General features: G+C 40.0%; 1 protein-coding gene and 1 long non-coding RNA gene across 2 annotated transcripts; both read left to right on the top strand.

Moving 5' to 3' along the window:
• The first annotated feature begins 9,436 nt into the window (after nucleotides 1–9,436).
• nr1d2b (nuclear receptor subfamily 1, group D, member 2b) lies at nucleotides 9,437–18,734 on the top strand. Its single transcript, XM_051390799.1, has 8 exons — nucleotides 9,437–9,939; nucleotides 12,266–12,496; nucleotides 13,470–13,558; nucleotides 14,295–14,439; nucleotides 15,089–15,777; nucleotides 15,899–16,084; nucleotides 16,192–16,402; nucleotides 16,894–18,734. The coding sequence occupies exons 1-8, from the start codon at nucleotides 9,921–9,923 to the stop codon at nucleotides 17,088–17,090; spliced, it is 1,767 nt and encodes a 588-aa protein (XP_051246759.1). The 5' UTR covers nucleotides 9,437–9,920; the 3' UTR covers nucleotides 17,091–18,734.
• Nucleotides 18,735–19,477: 743 nt separating this feature from the next.
• Nucleotides 19,478–22,033, top strand: LOC127358139 (uncharacterized). Its single transcript, XR_007882369.1, has 2 exons — nucleotides 19,478–19,815; nucleotides 21,721–22,033. It is a non-coding gene; the product is annotated as an uncharacterized LOC127358139 (long non-coding RNA).
• Nucleotides 22,034–22,644: the final 611 nt, after the last annotated feature.

Here is a 22,644-nt window from a genome sequence, read left to right as displayed (position 1 = left end):
AGTGTGAATAAAAAGGTTAGGAAATGAATTATGTATTTTTATGTTAGCCTTTTAGGTAATACAAAATACAGTTGGATATTTTTTAACAACCCACCCTGTAAGTAACCAATTCCACCATTAGACATTCACAATGAGACATATCAAAACTTAGGCTCAATAGTAAATGACAGATTTACCAGCTTTATAAACTCAGACTCAGGTAAGGAAAGGGGCAGGCATGTTCTATCTGTACAAGTGAAATCCAGAACTAGTTGCCAGGTGCTACAAAAAGTTGAGAGTATAATGTGTAGAATAACATTTCCTCAGGGTTAGTTGGTGAGGTCTGTGATCCACTGGTTGAAAGCTGGAGGAAATCTTCCTGTGTGAGCACTCCGTCTCCCTGCCAGGAGCGTAACAACCATCGTGTGTTTGCTGCATTGGTTGAGATGGAGATTGTACAGTACTGTGCTATAACATTGCTGTTTGAGCAAGAGGTTCTATTGATGGTTCTAGCACATTCCCTCAATTCCCTTTCGTTCTCTTTTTCAATGTGTCTGGTTCTGAACAGTAACAGGAGTTGAGTGAAGTGTAGGATAGGAACTGAGCTCCAGACAGAATCAAGGAGAGAACTGGATTGAAGTGAGCCTAACCGGATGTGAAGTTGCCAGTAGTTGACGCAGGGAGTTAGGGACAATGGTTCTTCACTTACCTGTGCTGATGGGCTGTCCTGCTGGATGCAGCATTTTACTAGAATGATATGTGAAAGCATTTCCATTATTTTATCTGCAATTAGTGTGGGAACCATTTTTGCATTACAAATTGAATTTTCATTGAAAGAGTTGTTGAAACTTTTGGGGCTCTGTACCAAACATGTTTTTCTACATCTGGAGAACAAGATCAGTGCTGCAGAGTGCTTCATTATAATGCTGTTTGTAACACAGTTTTCCTTCAGCAAAACATTACAGTTTCACCATTTGCATATTAAATTTGGCCATATTAAGATTTCAATAATATTTGTGATTAATTGTGCAGCTCTAGATTGTACAGACTTGAAGGTTTGGAAACTACTAAATTTGACCTGTTGTTTGAAGAGTAGGAATAATCTTGAATTTGTATACTCTTTGAAAAATGCTTGATTTTCACCATAATCTGGTGTTTAAGATCTACAATCACAAAAAATGAAATAATCCCATCATCATATTTCTCCTAGTTTTCTGTTAAGAAAAAATATACGAGATGTCAACTCCAGATTGACCAAATGTTGTTAACTATGATGGATCATTGATCCCACCTGATCATAAATTGGAGTGGTGTGACCAATTGTTTGTTATTAACATATAATCATTATATAAGGACAGGTGGTGTTCCCTGTACAAACCCTCAGGCACATGGCCAACAACTGGAGAGATAGATACTATATATATATATATATATATATATATATATATATAAAATATATCAATAGACAGTATAAGTAAAGATATATCTATAAACAATTGATATATTGCTGATATGTATGATTTTTTTATAGTTTTAATGGGGATCGGTGGACTAACAGTATTTCTTTAGCCAACAAATTATACTACTATAATTACTAAAACATATAATCTAATCTTATTATGGGATATTCGTGTGGGTTTTTTTTATGTTCCTAGAATGTAAAACCTATGCTCCTTTGTGTTGCACGCAATTTGTGTACAGTGAAAACTAAATGTTTTGTTCTTATCTTGGTCGGTATGTCCTCAACCATTTGCAAATGTTCTCTTTCCACAGAGAAGAGCAAAAATAAGAAAACATTAGAGAATCCTAGAAATCAGTGTGTACTAAGAAAATAATAAATCATGGATAAGAGAAAGTTTGTTGGTATATTGCTCTATATCCTATCCTATATCGAGGCCCAATGTCAATATGAACAGACTGTAAAATAAACAGACCATACACATTGATTGTTGAGCGTATAAAAGTTTATTTTCACAATTTATAATAATTTAGATGCAGTGACTGTAATGAATGTAAAGCTTTGGTTTAGGTACCTTGAAAGTGCTTGAATTTGCTTCAAAGCTGTACTAAGACAGGCGATTACACGTGCACACCTCTGCAGGCGATTTCACTCCGAGCTCGATAACCTTCTCTCACTCTCCTGTTGGTGTCAACTGCACGACAAAGTTTATTAGTATACAGACATAAATGAGCTCATTATATTCCCAGTGAGAACCCAACTTCAGCCTGAGCAGAGCTCCCACCAGCAGTGTGTGTGTGTGGGTGTGAAGGGCCTGTAAGTACAATGAGGTGCTGGATGGATGACGAGTTGTTTCAAATGAACAGGTTGGGGGAGTAAAAGAGGAGAGGCATTCAAGCCCTACCTGCAATATCCATAACACATTCCACCTCCAGGACTGTGTAACACAGCAACATGCTCTCCTTTGTAAAAGACCTTTAAAGGAATTCAAAGATGGGAGTGTTTCTAAGGTAATAGTATCATGCACAGGTTGCATAAAAGGAGAATGAGGTTTTACCAAGCTCTGAGTGCCTTGTATTAACTTGTATTCAAAATAAAAAAACCTCCAGATTAATCCAAATACATAAATAATACTTTAAAACAATATTGGTTCAAAAGCATTCAAAATAATAAATGTTGCTGGCTAAATGGATGTTGTTAAAATCCAAAAAAGAGAAAAGAGAACTCAGAGTCAGAATTTTAAAATCTGAATATCTTACACAATCCTAGCCCAAACCACGCATACGAACAAAAATACTAAGATTTGAGATTTGAGATTCATATAAAATGTACTGGTGAGTGTGTGAGCCTGCACTTTTTCTGTGACTCTTTAGTCCTGTCTGTAAGTTGCATATTGGTCCAGGTCTGATTTGGCTCAGTGAGCACATCTGGTGCAACAGCTAAATCTAAGGAATAAACCTCTGTTCTGATTGGACATTTGAAATCAATAGTGTGTGATTATTGTGTTTTTAATAATACCAATGAACCGAACACCAGTGCGTCCTCCCACATGTACACACGTCTCTAAAGCCTCAGTGTGCTGTTTTCCAAATGTTGGTGAAAAAGTAAAACTAGGACATGGAACTCCAGAACTGCCCTGCTGCCTGTGAGCTGCCACACTGAGCTACTTCCAACCAATTACACATGAAAACGCAACACTCCTCACAACAAATCCTCATCACTTCAAATGATCATCTCTTGGGACGTTTGGCTCTAAACCGATTGTAACTAATGCCTCTGCTGTCTGATTCCCCTCCAGTCGCAGTACAACCACTTAAAGAAACCCAATCTGGACCCTTTTGTTCTTTGGAACTACTGACCTATTTCTAAACTTTCAGTTATTTTTAAAGTGTTAAAAAGGCTGAACTTTAGTCATGCATAACAAACATTAACACATGCACAGCACAGGGACTTTGTTCTTTAAACTTCATGCTGCAGACAATAATGACTTCCTTATCTTTCACTAATTCTCACAGTGTATGGGTGCTACTGTAGGTGACCCTAGCTATAGGGTAGGGGGCTGTGAGTTCAGATTGTGTGGGAAAGATGTAATCCAAGCGGTGTTTGGGTGTGAGCTGTTTATTTGTGTCACTAGGGCAGCCATCAGCTCCAAATGTAAAGGTTAGGCTGATAGTTTTCTATATTCTTCTCACTGACAATAAATCCTGAAAAGACCAAAACCAACACTGTGTGAGTCCGTCCCTCAATCCTTTCTGACCCCCCCCACCTTGTCTGTGCTTCTCACTCAGTGATCACACGGATCACTGCACAGTGCATGCTGGTTACATTTATGTCACACTGACATCAGCAATGGCGACCTCATGAGATCAACGTGGCTGCTGTTTTCAGAGCTAGGTGCTGCCAAGAGGGTCCAACTGCAGACCTCGTGTCTGAGGACCCATGTTAAGCCCTGACTGCAGAGACATTGTGTTTAATAGGCAGTAGACCTTTTTCACAGCGCCCATTTTGACATGAAATAGTAGTGTAAACATAGGTGATGTTACCAGGTCAAACAGAGTCAGGGTGCTGCTATGGTGCATGTTGACTCACTGGAAAGTTTCTGCTACACTAAATGGAACAGAACCTTAAAGCTGCAGTAGGTAACTTTAGCATCAAATACAGACACTGTGAGACTCAACAATCAACCATCTTTCTCCGCTCTGATTGGTTGTGTTTGTTCAGGCCCGGTGGATTCTTGCATATACCATTAGGAGCACTAGGAGGAGCCAGAGGAACCTGATTGTTTCACAGATTATCTATCTCTTGTACTACTGTCAGGATATAGTGAAATATTTCTGTAAATATGACAAAGAATTCTTTTTTTACCTACCGCAGCTTCAATACATTACCTCCATTAACAACTTCTGCCTGAGTCAACGTCAGAGCAACGGTGGTTGTTTAACAGTGAAGACTCCCATGATCCAATGCTGCTTCACAACGTCAACCAACTACATCTTTCGTTATTTTTTTGATGTGAGAGACTGTCTGGTGGCAGAAATTACACACTGTGTATTTAAATCTCCAGTGTGTAACATTTAGGGGGTTCTATTGGCTGAAATTTAATATAATATTCATAGCTATGTTTTCCTTACACATTATAAATGTTATAATTTGCCTTCCTTGCATTAGCTCTGGAGTCAGTTTCATAGGCAAAATGTGCCGCAGAGATCTTACAGTTACTTTTATCCACAGCTTTGTCTGGAATGTAAGGATCAGTTTGGCGCTCTCAAGGACTAAAACCTCTTTCAAATGTTAATCTAACCCACAATGTCATTTTCTTTTGACATTTATAAGTGCTCCCTTACATGTTTTATTCTGCTGGAACACTTTCATTCTTTTGAAGGTACACCTACATAGGGACAGGAAGTTAAAAGTCAATCTGTATTGATGTGTTATGTAGGTAGGGGTCGGGGCAGAAAAACAGAATGAGTAATGCAGCTGTTTCTCTTTTAACTGCACATGATCAGTGTGGCCCTTGTACATGTCAGATTCATAAAAAATACTCAATACTCTTTCCAGCTACTTTGCTTTTATTAATATTTGACTGTACATACACTGTGAAACACATCTTAATAAAAGAAGTAAGTTAACATAAATGAATCCTCCAAAGAAACTGGAGTCACTCACTGACATGAATTAAACCCAACTTCATTTTCTTGAAGTTGACTTTATATCATGAGAAAAATGTAAGCATTTTAATGTTGTATATTTTAGGATTTTTCCATGTTTTTTTTTAAATTCTGTTTATTAATCATCATAAGCCCAAGTATAAATCCAAATAATCCTTAATGATCCCCTAAAGTATAAAGACTTGATGTTAGTCACATAAAAAAAAACACAGAAACTTAATTGGCAACCATTTTGATAATTGATGAGTTATCAATTGTTTTTTATCATATGTCAGCTGTTTTGACAGGTAATGTAATAATTTGAAAAAAACAAGTACATTTAAACTTGATTTTAAATAAGTTTGGAGAAATGCTGCATATGAATGTAACTTAAATTAACTGAATGTAATTAATTATTTTTTTTAAGTTACCTTTTTAATAAATACTTCTACTTACAAGTTACTTCTACTCAAATCAAATATTTTTTCATGCTTATATTGTTTGAGCTAATAAACTTAAACAGCCTAAGGTAATCGGTTTCCTCAAACTGTTGAACTAACTAACTCGTCAGGTTTTACAGTGATTCTAGCAGATTATAATTTCATCCAGACCAGCGAGGATAGTTGGCTACACTTTTCAAATGGCTTGCAAGTGCTGCAATAATGCTTTTCTTTCCTATTAAAGTAGGTAAATACTTAAATCTGCTTTCCAGAACCCTGAGCGCAAATCAACTTGAGTTTGAAATCACACAACTAACATGACAACCCTTTAAAAAATAATGTGAAGCTTCTAAATGTAGTTGTTGTTCTTGTTAAACAAATGGAAAGATTTTTAGAATACAGCACCATGTTGACTTTAAATGATTACAGACTTATGTCATGAAATTATAAGGATTCAGAATAGCAACTGCTGTACAATATATTGTTCCTGTTCTTCAGGTTTGGCCTGTATTGGTGCCAATAGCTTGTTTACCTTGATCCTTTTATTGTAGCCTATAATTTTAACCTTAATTTAACCAGTAAAGCATCACTGGGTTTTTTCAGTGATGCCCTGAACACTCACACATTCACATTTGATGAGATGCCCAGTCCAACCACTAAGCTGCTCTAGTGGAGCAGTTTAAGCCCAGTTCATTATTCTAGACCACATGATTTTAGCCCAGATTTTCCACTCGCCAACAGTTTTTGGAGATCGCTCCCCTCAGATCTCCCGGGAGGACAATCATTGTGTGAACTGTTCAAAGATGCGTTAAGAGGGCTCGTCAATGACCAAAAGATAGCAGGCCAAATATCTGGTCGTGTTGGGGCGCCAATCAACGAGTAATTGCCTGTGAGAGCCGACACGGTTAGCCTCTCTCTCCAGCACCAGACAGGAAGTTACTTGGGTAACAGCCAAAAAACTTTGTACAAAATACAGTTTATCTTATAAATTAAATTGATGATTATATTGATGCCGAATTGACAAGAAGACTGTAAACATACAACACACTTAAGCTCAAGTTTCTAGAGTTATGTGTTGTCACAAACACGTAAGGAATTGTTACTATGTATATTTCTTAAAGGGAGTTTGGTGCAGGGAGCTTTTAGATTAATTCAAACTGCTAACATGCATCATTTTTAACATTTGTCACTACCACAGAAACACTAGGTAACTGTAACAGTATGAAAATGTCTGACATTGCTGTTTAATGTTTTAATAATGTGTGTATTGATTACTGACATTGGCTGATCAGGCAGTATGCTGTCAATGGTGTGTGATATTAAACTATTTTCCTAATTACACATGATGTGCTTGTTATTAATGACTACTGATGAAATGTAGTTTAAAGACCAGACAGACTTTGTGAAAGATCTTGTAGTGTGTGATCACCTGTTGCTGATTAGTCACATAGTAAAACCAGGAAGCACATGGCACATAGTATACAGTACTTTCACTTGTTGTGCACATTCTACTCGTGAGAAAGTAAAATGAGGTGACATTTTATACTTATGGTTTTGAAGCAACAGCGCCTCTAAATTAGTACACTCAGCTAGTCGTTGAGGCCCTGATTCACCACAGTGAATTCAGAGAACTCACACAGACGTGTCACTTTATGCTTCTGCTAAAAGTTACACTTGAATAAACCACAAAGACATCATCAGTTCATCACATCTACCGGTAAACCATCAGTTCCCACCATCAAACAGTCAGCTTATAGCACCCATATCCAAACCAGTCATTTTGAATGGGGGTAGCTTGTTTAGGCCACAGCAGATGTCTGAATGAAACACTGCAACCTGCGGCACAAAGGTTGAAACAGAATCAGTTTTTGAAGAAATGGCCTATGGTGGTACACTATGGCAGTTTTGTGAAAATAAGATTAAAAAATACCCCTGCAATAAATCACGATGCTTACAGTGTCGCAGTATATTGAACTGTAAGTCCTGCTTTTTTAAATATAAGTTACCTACTGAACCTCTAATCGGAATATGCACAGCTGCATGTAAATGGGAATATTAGTGCAATATTCATTTTCATGAGCCATGTAAACCCTATATTTTGTGCATGGTAACAATAATATAATAATTCTTTTTTAACTGTGTGTGCTGGTACTACTCATAGTGTCAGAGTGTTTACCACTGTCCTGCAGCAATATGGGACTGTGAGGGATCAATAAAGTGTTCTTGTATATCTTACTTTGTTATGTTAACTCCTGAATTCCCTCACTGGGTCATGGTGACAACATATTATAGTCCTATTATAGTATAGTTCCCCTGACCAACCGGGTCAAATGAGAACATGGAAGGGGGGAGTGAGAACAACGGTCATCTCTCATGTTACTCCTGCTCTATTGTCTCCTCTTACATTAGTCTGTGGAGCAGCAGTAACCCCTGACCTTCTCTGTAAAAATCCCCCCAAAAAGAAAGTGGAGAACGGGATGGTGCAGCGTGGGATTGCTTACTCCTAAAAGCTTTCATTGAAGTGAGCGAGGAAACATTAGCTGGCATTGAGAGCGCCTTGGGAAATGGCTGGTGCTATGTTTGTGTGGCGCTTATGTGGCCGTCTCCTGCCTGCTGTTTGGAGAAGGAGAGGAGGGAAGCTTTTCTATGTCATGTTAACCTTGTGAGAATTTAGTGGGGTGGGGAGAATGGCTCGAAAGCCTCGTGACATTAGGCCTTAGAACTGGATCCACTGGTCTGATGTGTGTCTTACTTAATCAGCATCCACTGCCAGACACTGGTGTGTTTGCAAACATATCTCACATGATACAAGTACCATTAATGTGCTTTCCATTCGAGTTGCAACGTATGATTATTATCATAATGGATTAATCGGTTGATTACTTTCTTTGTCAGAAATGAAAGAAAATGTCCGACCGAGTTTTCCAAGTCACATTTTAGAACTCTCACCTTGGACTTGGAAAACTCTGTTTTGCAGTTCAAACAACCAAAGAGCTAAGAGAACAATGAGAAGAAACACACAGTTTGGTCAAAAAAGAAGCCTATCAACATTGTGTGGCTGTAAAAAAAAAAAACATATTGCAGAGAATTGTATTAAAAGTTCCAAAAACTTTCAGGAATACTTGTCTGTGATGTAATATTCACAGGAAATAATGTTCAAAATTCACCCAAATTGCTTCCTGTAGTTATTATGTTCACTGTGTGGGTTCATTATCTTATCAGTTATGTATTGTATATAATAGGAAATCAAATATGTCACTTAGTCAGGGCTCCTCACTTTAAGGGGAACTACTGCTATACCTCCCGTTTAGACTTTACTTAGAGATAAGATAATGTCCATGTCAATGTAAGGTTTTATAAATGAGTGAGTCTTAATTAAGAACAAAACTGATTGTAGGTTTGTTTTATTTTTATTTATTTTTCATATATCACTGATAAAGTTGTGTTTTTCAGTAATCAGTGAGGTCCAGCCCCCCAGAATGGTTGTTAAATGGAGGTACAATATAACTGAGGATCAACCTTAAAGGGTTAAAATAACATGTTTCACACGTTTTATGGTATGTAGGAGTAAAGGTTATTTTTGCAATGTAAGAAAGGTATCATAAGATAAAATGCATAAAGCGAACTTGTGTTTTAAGATTCCTGCCAGATATTTTCACGAGACATGTTTGAGTTTTACCTTTGCCCTAATTAAATAAAAGGCGCTTTCAAACGTTGGATTCAGGCCTATCTTTCATAAGCAGCAGAATTACACACCGCAGTATGTTGCAACGCACTCGTATTTTTGGACACAGTACTTGGCAACTGTCTTTGTTCACTTTTGATTGGTGAAAGTATGTCAGTGGGTTACATTGACACCAGTGCAGGGCTGCGGGGGAGGAGGAGCCGATGAAATGGGTCACATGGTTGCACACTGCTCGGTACTCGAAACAGTCCCTGCAAAAGCAGTCCGCCAAACCGCTGGAGCGACGCCTTCATCGCAGCCGTTCCCTGTGCTACCTTTCAATGGAACACGGCTTGTGTTTCTAGCTGTAGCTCTACTGCACTGAAAACAGACCCGTCGTGTTCTCTTTTCGACAGAATTAATTCACTACCACCGTCGAAGACGAAAAGCTGCCATTTCTGGGTCGTTAAATCCGGTTGTGTGAAAACTTGCAGCTTCGGCTTGATGTGAGATTTGTCCTTCCTGTGTAATTATATCTGCGCTAGTCTGTCGCTGACGTTCGGTCGTAGTTTTTACGGTCTTTACCGGCGTCGTTCATTTAAATGTTGTAGCTTAACGGCCAGTTTCTCAACCGCTTCTCAGCGACTTTTCAGTTGCTGAACACAAACAGAAAGACGGCTACAGCACTGAGGTAGCAGAGGAGGAGGAAAACCCCCCAAAACTCACAGGACATGGAGTCGACCAAAGCTGGTGAGTGCGCTTTAACTCTCGTTATTAACTCTCGGTAAATGACAGTGGCTGCATATTATTGCAACGGGCTTAATACTGCGGTCACAGCCTGCCGTTAGCTACAGTGAAATTACGTTTGGTCAAAGTAGCACGACTAGCATAATGAGGGCACGTTGTCGTCTTTTAATATTCTGTTTTAATAGTCTTTACATCGTGACGAAGCGCATTAAAGCTTGTACTTGGGTGTTTATGTTAAACAGGGCTAGGAGTAGCAGTGGGCTGTTGTTATTACCCAGGTATACACGGGTCGAGCAGCACTGCAGTCGTCTCCTCTCACATGGACCCATGAGCCTAGCCATGTGCACCTGTGTTTACGCTCCCCGTGCGTCGCCGCTCATTGGCCGAGCGGCGCCGTGACGTAGCCATTGCATAATTCCTCCCATCAAACTGATGTGGGGTCCCGCCGCGGATACACGTGAGGTATCTCGCAGAGGCTCGCGGTGACCCAGTTTTCCCGGGGAAAGAACATGCTTGCTCCACGTGGGGGCGTGTTGAAAAAACGTCTGAAGTTACGGTGCATTCAGGGCCCGTGGGATACACAAGTGACTCTGTGTGTTACGCATTCTTTAATCAGGGCATTTGGTTTAAAGGTATTTCTAGATAGGACAGCGCAGTTTTCATGTGGCAAATATATAATTTGATCTCTGGTTTTGATGACATTTATTCAGTTAACAGTTAACAGAATAATAATTTGATAGTTAGTGTTACATTCCGTTTGATATAGTCAAACGTTTTTCATTACATGTCAGTTAATGACAACTGCTTCCAAAATCAGTTAACAGGACACATTGGGTTTTTCCCCCAAAGTATTTGGTTTAACTAGAACAACAGGTTGTTGTAATTATTGAGTAGAGACATTTCCCATGGGACCTGAATGCAGTACTTTTTCTGTATTCAGTGTTCCAGCTTTTTAAGTTGGGTATAATAAATAAAACCAAGTAAACAAGCAACTTGGTCCTCCACAGAAAATCTTTTTAACATGTTACTTTGACTTTGCTCTAGTACAATGTAATTATAATAAAATAATAATAAATACATTCAGTTTTTAATCAGGCCGCCTTGTTTAATATCATTACACTTGAAGTGATTCATGGTATTTTTAAGGTTTTATTCAGAAAAATATGTTTAGACATATTTTTGTTTGGCTTAACATGTTCCATATTATCTAACACAGAAATACAATGATAATGGGAATTTCTAAGCAGACCTATTATGTTTGTAATGACGCTCTGTTCTTGGTCTGTTGTCTATAGTTTTTACTGCAGGCATGCTTATTGTCAGAGAAAATCTGTAATTGAATTAGTTGAAGTGGGCTTTTAATTCCACATTAATGCCAGTACTGCTGTGTGTTAACGGCCAATGTTTGTCCAAGAATCATAAACTAAACTCTAATATATGCAGTGTTACTTAAGTTGAACTATATGAGTACATGTCAGGTGAAATAAAATCAACCCATTTCGAGTAAGATTTGGCACTTGATCCATTTGTTAAATAGTCTGTGTATGTGACTGGCTGCAGGGATGGGCCAGACTACCTACTACACACACCCTTGTGAAGCTGACATTATGTAATGGCTGTTACCTAATCATTGAGAATGGCAAGGAAAGAAATCAGGTCAGCCTATGTTGAGGGGGAAAAACTGGCTCATCGACCGCAGCAGCCCGTCTGCTCGGCTCCTACTGGCTGAGGAGCTGTTGTCGTATTATGATCTGCCCTCTTTATGTTAAGCCCGTTGGCTCGGCAGCAAAAAACGGCCTGGAGCTGCTGATAGTTGCAGTTAGCATTTCATTTGAAGGGAAAGGGAACAGCAGGGAGTCAGTCATTAGTAGTGACATGACAGAACAGACGTGAAAGTAAGAGGCGCCACCTATAGACGCTTGAATATCGTCAGGAGAAAATAAAAGGATTTTATTTTTTATTCCTTGTCAACAAATTCCAAGAAAAAAAAAACACAATGTCCCCATTGGTTCCTACTATATCTGTTATTTTTTATTCAGTGTGTGTGTTCATAGTAATGAGGGAACATGTCAACCAGTGCAACAGTGTGGTTTACTGATGTGTTTTTAATAGTTTCTGTACAACAATGGAGCTCTATGGCACAGAGGAAGAAGATATATCAGCCTTTGATACACACTCAATACATCTTGTAATGGAACATGTTGACAATAAAAAAAGAAATCAATACACCTGACATTGGACTTCTCCAGCACAAATCTCTGCACAGTGTTGAGTTTCTGCCGCAGTCCCCGTCCTCATGGCCCATTTTCTCTCTGCCGTTGTACACCAGGAGGCGTAATAGCCTACATCAGCTCATCCAGCTCTGGCTCTAGCCCGGAGTCGTGCCACAGCGACTCGTCAAACGGCAGCTACCAGTCGTCCTCTCCACTGCACGGCTCCTCACCCAGCCGCCAGCAGCTGGGTCAGCCGGCTGAACCCCCGCGCCCCGCCAACGGCCAAAACCTTCCAGGGACTCAGAAAAGCGGACGCTCCTCCTCCACGGCAAAATGTGGCATCACAAGTAAGACGGTCACTCCAATATGTTTTCATGTGTTTTGTAAATCTTTAGGTATTTGGGTATTTTTTTCATATTTATAAAGAAACATATGTACGGCTGCAACCACAAATTATTTTTATTATCTATTAATATGTCAATCATTTTCTCAATTAATCAGTTGTTTGGTCCATAAAATGTCAGAAAATTGTGAAAAATATTGATAACCGTTTAAGGTGACTTCCTCAAATGTCTTGTTTCGTCCACAATCCAACAGTGTTCAGTGTTCTGTCATAGAGGACTAAACATCGCAGAAATTATTCACATTGGAGAAACTGAGATCAGATTTTGGGGGCAAAAATAACTCAAAACAATTAATCAACATTCAAAATAATGTGGCGATTTATGTGATAGCTGACAACTTATCGGCTCGGCTTGTTGCCGCTCTACAGGCATGCACATCTTTGAAAGCGCCGTTGTCGACCAGAAGTGGTTTATTCCAGTGGAGGACACTGAACAATTACCCTTATGGCCATCAGACAATTTAATTTTGGTCAGCAGAAAAACTTAAAGGTATCCAGCAAAGAAGATGTGAGTGTATATTTGACTGTAGCAGAGCCAGAGGACAGATTTGAATTAACTTGTGACAAAATGAGAAATGAAGAAATGACATTAAAGCAAACAAAACCAAGACTCTATTAATTTGTTACTTTCAACGTGACTAGTTTCTGCTCATTTTAATGCAGTGAATGTAGCACCGAGGGGAGGGGGGGAGGGGGGGTTCAGAACCATAAAACAATCCATTTAAAAACAGCTGTGGTACAAAAAAAGAGAATTTATTTGAATGGAAGAAATTCCTCTGAATATTTCAATTTCCCTTTTCACAAATGGTTGGTAGCAGTGCAAAATATTAATTTCAGTAAAGGCGTGAAAACATGCAAAATCACTGGTGTGTTCAATTTTCAGACGAACTGTAAGAATACATTTTTATATCAATCAGAAATCAACGGCCTGGTGCTGCTGTGTAAGGTGTGCGGCGACGTGGCCTCGGGTTTCCACTACGGTGTCCATGCCTGTGAGGGCTGTAAGGTGAGGGCGGCTCCACACACACACACACACACACTCATTCAACGCTGAATCAGAATGATTTTCACGACTTTGGGCTTGGTTTAAGTGGGTCACAACCAGCATAGCCATCTGTACAGCTACAACCAGAGACAGGGAAACTAGTTCACTCTCCCCATATTTATATCAGCTGCCCCTCATACTTCACGTCGCTGTGTGACCTAGTTAACTGTGGGGAGCAAACGCACCACAATACGCCTCAGAGGAGAAACACACACACGCGCATTTTGGATTACATTGGTTACCTAATATTATACAGTTTTACTGAAACTCAAAGCTGCAAGGAATAATAACTTTTCTATAACATTCTAAAATTATTTTAAGGTCAAATATTGTAATTGAATTAAAGGTTATATCCATAATTCACTCGCCACTAGATGTCACACTAGAGCACCAGCATCTCGGGGCCAAACAAATGAGTGCTACGGCCAGACTCCAAAAACCAGTAATTTTACTTAGCAGATAATTGTAAAAGACACTTTAAAGTGGATTGAAACAAAATAAAACTCACCAAACCGTCTTTGTAAGCTCTGGTTTGATTGAAATAAATCCTTAATTCACTGACGTAGATGATAAAAACAGCAGTTTCAGTTGCTCTAGTCAGCTACACACAGTGCAGACCGGCTCTGTAACACCCCCCCCCCGTGACTTGTGTGACCTCTGTCATCACAGTGCGCCGTTTGTCTTTGCGAACACACAGGGCTTCTTCAGGAGGAGCATCCAGCAGAACATCCAGTATAAGAAGTGCCTTAAGAACGAGAGCTGCCCCATCATGAGGATCAACAGGAACCGCTGCCAGCAGTGCCGCTTCAAGAAATGCCTGATGGTGGGGATGTCTAGAGACTGTGAGTATCTGTAGTATTCACTGTCAGGCTGAAGAGCAGGGGGCTACCTTATTATTTATGTAAATTAACAGAGATACTTTGAACTGAGGATGTTTTCTAAGGCTAATTTAATTCAAGTAGCATTACATGTGCTGTTAAACGTCTGGCTAACTTACTTTACAATGTATCAGTAATCAGTAAACAGAATATTACCCTTGATTTGATCATTGTATTATAGTCTCAGTGTATTGAAATGACTGCTCCAGCAATTTAGTATTGCACTGCCATAAAGTTTGGGAATATGGATCAAATACATTTTTAAAACCCAGATCAGAAAAAAATACAGTATTGGATTATTTCATTATTTTATTGATAAATAGATGTTCTCTGTATTTTTTCATTTGAATATTCATTTTATAATTGATTGTAATTTCATTTATTTAATACTGTATATTTAATATAATATATGCTACTCAGTGTGTGAGAGTGGGTCAATCAGAGGGTGGTATTTTTTGGTTGCTAAATATTTTAATTAAACCCAAAGTTACATTGAACACAGAGAGAGAAGTATGGCATTTAATTACTGTAGAATAAAAACTGATAACAACTCCACACTGTTAAAAAAAATAAAGGTGAATCCTTCTGAAATGATTGTCTCGTCTCTGTTCAGCTGTACGCTTTGGCCGAATCCCCAAGCGGGAGAAACAGCGCATGCTGCTGGAGATGCAGAGTGCCATGAACAACATGATGAACAACAGTCAGCTGCACAGCCAGCTTCACAGCAGCCAGACACTGCCTATCGGCAAACCGCTGCCAGCCACTGCCACAGAAACTACCTCTGAGGATGCTGGCCCCACCCCCTCTTGCCCACCGTCCAGCCAATTGGACCCCGAACCCACTGTGGCCATGGACACCAGCCCTAGCTCGTCCTCGCCCAGCACGTCGGACAGTGGGGAGGAGGAGGTGATTGGCTCTGTGACCAGGGCCCACCAGGAGACCTTCATGTATAACCAGGAGCAGAGCAGCCTGACAGCTGAGGCCCCGCCCCCCACAGGCCTCTCAACCGGTGGCTCTGACAAAAACACCACTAACCACAGGAATGAGGAGCAGCAGGACACCTGGAACCACCACAACAACCTGGTCACCATGACAGCACAAGACCCCCCCTCCAGCCTTGGCCCCCAGGTTCAGGAGGACAACGCTGCCAACCACTGCCCCTTCAGACTGTCCAGGAGTGCCGCCACCACCAGCCACTGTCCAGCCTACACTCACGGAGCTTTCAGAGCTCCGTCCACCGAGGGCCTCGCCAATGGAGTTTACAGTGGGCCCCTGTGGAGAGGAGGCAACAGAATGTATCTGGTAAGAGCATAAAGAGACCAAACAGCCAACTCAGCATGCTTTAATTGAGGAATTAAACTTATTATTGTGGGTTGTATGCAGTGTGTTTTATGTATCCTTCTCTCCTCTGTCCCACCCTCAGGTTTGTCCAATGAACACATCTGCCCATGTGGACCCTCAGAAGTCCGGCCACGAGGTGTGGGAGGAGTTTTCTCACAGCTTCACCCCGGCTGTCAGGGAGGTGGTGGAGTTCGCCAAGAAGATCCCAGGCTTCAGAGACCTGTCCCAGCCTGACCAGGTCAGCCTGCTGAAGGCCGGCACCTTTGAGGTACGCTATATTTTCCAAAGCAGCGTGCCATGGAACATTTCTGAGTTTTCATGTTGTAATAGCAGGTGCTATACCAAGACTGACAGAGCGGTGTTTGTGCTCTGCAGGTGTTGGTGGTCCGCTTTGCTTCTCTTTTCGACGTGAAGGATCGCACGGTCACCTTTCTGGGCGGGAAGAAATACAGCGTGGACACTCTGAGGGCCATGGGGGCCGGGGACCTCCTCAACTCCATGTTTGACTTCAGTGAGAAGCTCATCAACCTGGGCCTAAGTGAGGAGGAGATGAGCCTCTTCACTGCTGTGGTTCTGGTCTCTGCAGGTGGGTTTGTCTCTCCAGCGTTTCACAACAACAACAACAACAACAATAATAATAATAATAATAATAATAATAATAATAATAATAATAATAATAAAAGATTAGAGAAAAGTGACCATCTCATGAATGCTCAGATTGATCTTTTGGCCCTTAGCGGGGTCTCAACCCCAAGGTTGGGAACCACTGAATTTGTGGCAATTACCATATTGCCAGTAGCTATTAATTAATAAGGTAGCTATTTGCTAACGCATTGGTCCAACACACCTGGCAGCTTAAGGCTGACATTTTAGCCACAAATATTGTTTGTTCAGTGTCAGTATGATAATTTGACTTACTTTTATTATAATAATTGTTGATTAATGTTCTGTACTTGTCTTTTCATACATGTGTCAAGATGACAGTGATGTATCATTGGAACCCAAACTATATAGTTTTTCTTATTTTTAATTCCCATCATGTCTCAGCCTAACACTGTCAACTGTCCCTTCCTCCAGATCGTTCCGGCATTGAGAACGTGAACTCGGTGGAGGCCCTGCAGGAGACGCTGATCCGCGCCCTGCGGAGCCTCATCACCAAGAACCACCCCAACGAGTCGGCCATCTTCACCAAGCTGCTGCTCAAACTGCCCGACCTGCGCTCGCTCAACAATATGCACTCCGAGCAGCTGCTGGCCTTCAAGGTCCATTCCTGAAGTTTCCTTGAGTACTTGACAACCCGACACAAACTATAACGACCTGTGACGGGACAGCGGAGGGCCGCACGGACCTGCGGCTCCGCCTCACCTCCCACCCAAACTACACATGCACCTCCACACTTCTCCCAGGAGGCTTTGTCCCTTCAGTCTCTAAGTTGAACTAAAGCTCAAAGCTGACATTTAAAGGGGGAAGAAGACCATAAAATGTTCTTGTACTGTACTGTACTGTAGGGCGTAACTGCCTGTGTGATGGTAATGCATACATACAGACACACTGATTGATGTATATGTTTCTTGTGTTTGTGTGTAGCATACTGTATGTTTGCAGTTGTACAAACGTTAGCACTTTTCTGTATAGTGTAGACTGGTATTTTTGCATTCATAGTGCAATATGTGACTGCTTTTTGATTTGAGATATATAGTGAGGAGTGTAGAAACTTGTGTATACTTTTCAATGGCACACGTTAATCTGAATAGGTGCTTATGTGATAAGGGGGAAGGTTGTAAACCTAAAAAAAAAAAAAAAAAACCTGACACAGACGACTGAGTTAGAATTCTTTCTTTAAAAAAAAAAAAAGCCAAAAAAGCAGACAACAATGAGAGGAATGTGGAGTCCACCAGAGAATGAATCAATGAAAGCAAAAGAGGACAATGTCTTATTTCAGGCTATTCATGCATTTGTTTACGTGCTATGCCATTTGGTCAGTTGTGGGTAATTTTTCTAAATGTTTTGGGCATTGTGACAAATCAAACGTGTCAGTGTCACTCTGTTGACCCTTCCTAAGTCCTGCCTCTTGTTGCTATATGCTCCAGTTGAGTTGAGTAAGCCTTGGTTGACTTTTTCCTTTTCAACATAGATTAGCCTAGCACATAGCATATCTAAGTACAGGAGAGGAGAAAGTTCACTGAGGGTTGCTCAGCTGTTATTGGAGCACAGAGCAAAAAGTGGTGAGACTTAAGGGTCAATTGTTGGCTGATTTCTGCACATGGATCATTGGAAAAGGAGAGGCACTGAAGCGATTAAATCGAATTCTGGACTCGTTTGAGCATCTTGGAGATACATTTTCCCCTCTCTTATGTATTTTTTTCTAAAAGAAAAAAAAACGTATTTCTGAGTTCTCGGCGTATGCTTTCCTGTGTGTCCCAGGTTGTGTTAAGTTTCCTAGCAGCTCAGCGCTCCAGTCAGACCCCAATGTTGCTGTCGGACGCTGGGCGGCAGAGAAAATGTCTCACAGGCACCAGTATCTCCCAACTTGCTTGAATAACCTTCATTTCTGTTTTATGAACTGTACAGACTTTAGCTGAGTGTAGTTAAACTGTAGGACTATTCCATATAAAATATGATTGTAATATCACTGAAGTGATTGTAATTTAAAGAAATTGGAGTCGAGGAGACAGCTGAGTTGCTGGTGTTCAGATATTTTTGCGATGCCATCTTTTTGTTCCCTGTGGGTGAATTCAGAATGTCTGGCCTTTTAATATCCAGAGCTTCTGTCATTGTGTTAACAGTGCTGATATGTGGTTCTGTTCCCCTCTGTGAAAGGATTGCAGTATGCATAGATTTCTATATAAATACATACATACTATCATACATAACTGTATAGATGAATATATCTATATAAATAAATTTTATAAATGCAATTCATGTTGTAAAGTGGTTATTGAATTCGTCTGGTTTTCATTTATTTAAACAGAATTAATCACACGATGTCTCTGTTGTCTCACTTGGCAAATTGGACACAAACAATCAGTGTCACACTCTTAAAAGCAAAAGCAGTGTGACTGTGGTAGTGTCACTATCTATCAGCAGATGGCAATAAGCAGCTTCCTCTCTGTCCACTCACTGCCACTCCCTGCAGCCTGCTCATGTTCCCTCTGCAAACCAAATTAGGAGTCATTTTAACTTTCAGTCAATAAAGGCTTTATGTTTATATTTTAGTTTAAAATGATAGCCTTAAAGTAAAGATTAATATTGAACCTCTATCTGCTTTAACCTCTTTTGAACATAAAGATGCCAAAAATGTGCGCCTGCAAAAGAAATTGAATTTCTTCTTATAATTATAACAAAATATTACATACACAAATGTTGATTTGCCAAATAAATTCCAATGTGGCAGGCACTTAATAAGTTCACAATATTAAATAAATGTCTAAGTAATCTCAAAAATGTTGTGCACTTATGTCTTTTTTTTGCATTTATTATTATTTAATTGTGTTCTCTCGTGTCATTGTGTCAACTAAAATCAATATTGCAGTAGGAGCTGTAATCCATGTTGGAAAAAAGGAAAATTATTTTTGATAGTACAAAGTGAGTTAGTGAAAAAGCCAAGGGGTTCCGACAGTACGCAGCCACCACCAGAGGGGGCGCTGTGGTCTGTTTGTACCCCCTCACGAACACCGGGAGTTTTAAAAGCTAGCACCCTGCCTGCTCTATTTCCTTTTCCCTCGCTGTTTCTACTAACTATGAAAGTGTGAAAAGTCCAGAGAGCAACATGAGGAATTGTGTGGCTTAGTGTGTTTCACTCATAAACTTCTTCTCAGAGAATAACTCAACCCTCCATGTCTGACAGTTAGCTGTTAGCTCCGCCAGCCAAACAGGTGAACTGTTAGCGAGCAGCAGCTAGCTCCGTGCAGGTAGCTGGAAAGCTACCGTGATGAAGACGATGTCTTTTTTTCCTGAGTTGTTCTTCAGACTGACAGCTGCTGGATAAAAACATCATTGGTAAGTTGTATCATATGTGCTGACTATCTGGCCTTTTTAAAAACACACACATTGCTCTTAGCCTAATTTGTTGCCATGTGTGGGCTGACTATGTGCTCGGATTGTGTAAGCCACTGGTTTCCAACCTTTTTTCCTTAAGGGACCCCTTTCTGTCATTGAGTAACCGCAGGACCCCTGACATAAGATGAGTGACATATTTTATGATCAATGCATAACATTAACAGTAGAGATCTCTATGTTAATCAGTCAGTCAAATGAATAAAAGAGCATCTTATCTTAACAGATAAACTGTACAATGAAGCCCAACAGTAGAGATTTAGATGAAACCCTAACTCTGAACTCTACACAGTGCTGTCTGTGTTATGTAGTTTTTATTTTTTAATAATCGCACACACACTTAATGGACTTTTGTTTTTGGACAAATTCAGTCTTTTCTTCTCATTGTTCTATCAGCTCTTTGGTTGTTTGAACCTCTCTAATGCAGGACGAGGCTGTTTGTCAGAGAGTGAAGCTTCTGTGAAAATAGCTTGTGCTCTGATCTTCAAAGTTTATATCTTAAATAATAATCTAAACTTTAAAAAATACAATTTCAGTTTAGTTTTCTTTACAGAAATGAACAAAATGCTGAGATACAGCTCTGCAGTGTTCAAGTGACATTACTTTAATATTGTGATACTGGTAATTTTTTATTTACATTCCATTTTTAAAGTAACCCTCCCAACCCCGTAAATGTTACTGTCCATCTTCCTTTCGAACATCTTTCATGTCTTCTTGTCATCTTCTCATCCTCTTGTGTGACTTCCACCATTGTCATCTCCTTTCATTCTTCTTTATGTACATCCTGTCCAAATTCTGTTCAGTTTTTGAGACAAAAACACATTTTTTGACACAACAAGTAATTTAACTAATGTTAGCCAGGGCCAGCACACCAGCTCCAGACAGCTCTTCTGCTACTGTATCTTGGCAACCTAAATGTAAACTAAATGTCTGTGTGTAATTTAACGTTACCTGACACTCATATTGGCTGGAATGGCTAACAAGTTAGTGTTGGCTGGCTCTGCCCCATGCACTTTGTTAGTTTCCCATTCATAGAGCCAGGGCTGTGTACAAACACAGTTTGTTTCACTGCACACACAGTAGAAAGCTAGCGGCGCGTGACGATATAGTCATTGAGTTTGACAAAAGTGTATTGGATTAGAATTGCATTACATACCATTGCTTACATCACCTTTAAAATCTAATGTTTTTGTACAAAGGCAAAAATATTTGCCTTTCTTACTGCAGATTTAAATTTTGGAAATGCATTAGACTGTACCGCCCTACACAGCCAAACATTTAGGACTTGCTAGTGTAGCCTGTTGTTTTGTCAGCTAAGGGAATAAAATGAGTTTAGAACTGAAGGTTAATCTCACACTTTGCTTTATTGTTTAATATATATTGCTTATGCAAGTGGCACACGTTCACTTTGTTTCACTGTGATAGAGTGCTCTGTTTCGTACATTACTCCTTCATACTTTGCACACAATGTGCTTTTTGCATAAATGGGGCTTTTTGATGGCAGTAGGAATTTCTGAAATGCATGTTGATGGATGGTGCAGCATATTGTCTTCTGTGGGATTGTCAGTGTAATGATGTTTATCGTACTCTTTGCTGTATTGTTTGCTACAGTATGGCTTTTAGTTTGTTGCACGCTGTCAGTTGACAGCTTTGTAGTGGCATCGTGAAAATAACTTATAGGCTATATATATATATATATATATGCCTTATATTAGTATTGGCGTCGTGCCATTCTTTCTAGATTAAAAGAAAACGTTGCTGGATAATGTCCTATCTGGGTCCATGTCTGTACTGATCACCTGCACTCACTCTCTCCTCCTGCCTCCTGGGTGTGCTGTGGGACCACAGCTGTGGCCAACTGGGAGAATCAGCAGACCAGTCGACCGTTCCAGAGGGAGTGAGTGAAATTGTTTTGTTTCTATATTTGCTATAGTATAAAAACTAAGTATTGTACTGGATAATGTTGTATTTTGGTACAGGTCTATACTAGTAATTCAGCCTTGGTACGTGGGGTGCCAGCTCTACCAGGTGAGCTATGCTGAACAGGACACTGAACCCCAAGTTGTGCCCATGGCTACCCACTGCTCTCATTGAATGCAGAGGACACAATTTGTTTCCATGTATATAAATGCTGTGAAATGAAAGTAAAGGCTGAAAGGCACTAATTATTATTATTATTATTATTATTATTATTATTATTACATATTATTGGGTGAGAAATTGTAATTTACAAGGGAATCAGGGTAAGCACTCATTTGGACAAAAATCTGAGTACCGGTCCATTTCAGGCACTGATATAAGATCAAATCTGTACATACGTGTGATTCATGCATGAGGTCCAATGTTATGATTGGGTCCCCTTTTTGTTTCTTGCTCATGCACACGCATACAGCATAATACACACATGATACACATTGCTATGTTTCTAAGCTGAAAAGCGTGAAACCTTTGGTAGCAATGTGTGCACTAGCAAAGGTAAGTGCTGCTCTGCAGATGTTTGATGAAGAAGGCATTGCACCCAACACTTTTTTGGGTCCTCAAGGATTCACAATGCATTTGATCAGTAACACTTAATAGAAAGAAAATGCCACAGGGTACCTTTAAGGCCTCAGTGCGTTTCAAACTAACTACTTTGTATAAAATGTTGTCCAAAAGCAAAAGTGTTTATCCTGTTCCAAATGGCCTCAAAGGCAGTGTGATCTCTCCTGAAGGATTTGGAGAGTCTGTCCTGAAAGGCATTCATTCATTTCGTTGTATACACAATACATTCAC

This window comes from Dicentrarchus labrax, unplaced genomic scaffold (genome assembly GCF_905237075.1).
Source record: "Dicentrarchus labrax unplaced genomic scaffold, dlabrax2021, whole genome shotgun sequence".
NCBI classification, from domain to species: domain Eukaryota; kingdom Metazoa; phylum Chordata; class Actinopteri; family Moronidae; genus Dicentrarchus; species Dicentrarchus labrax.
Note: the sequence above shows the minus strand (reverse complement) of the source record. Positions and strands in the feature narration are given on the sequence as shown.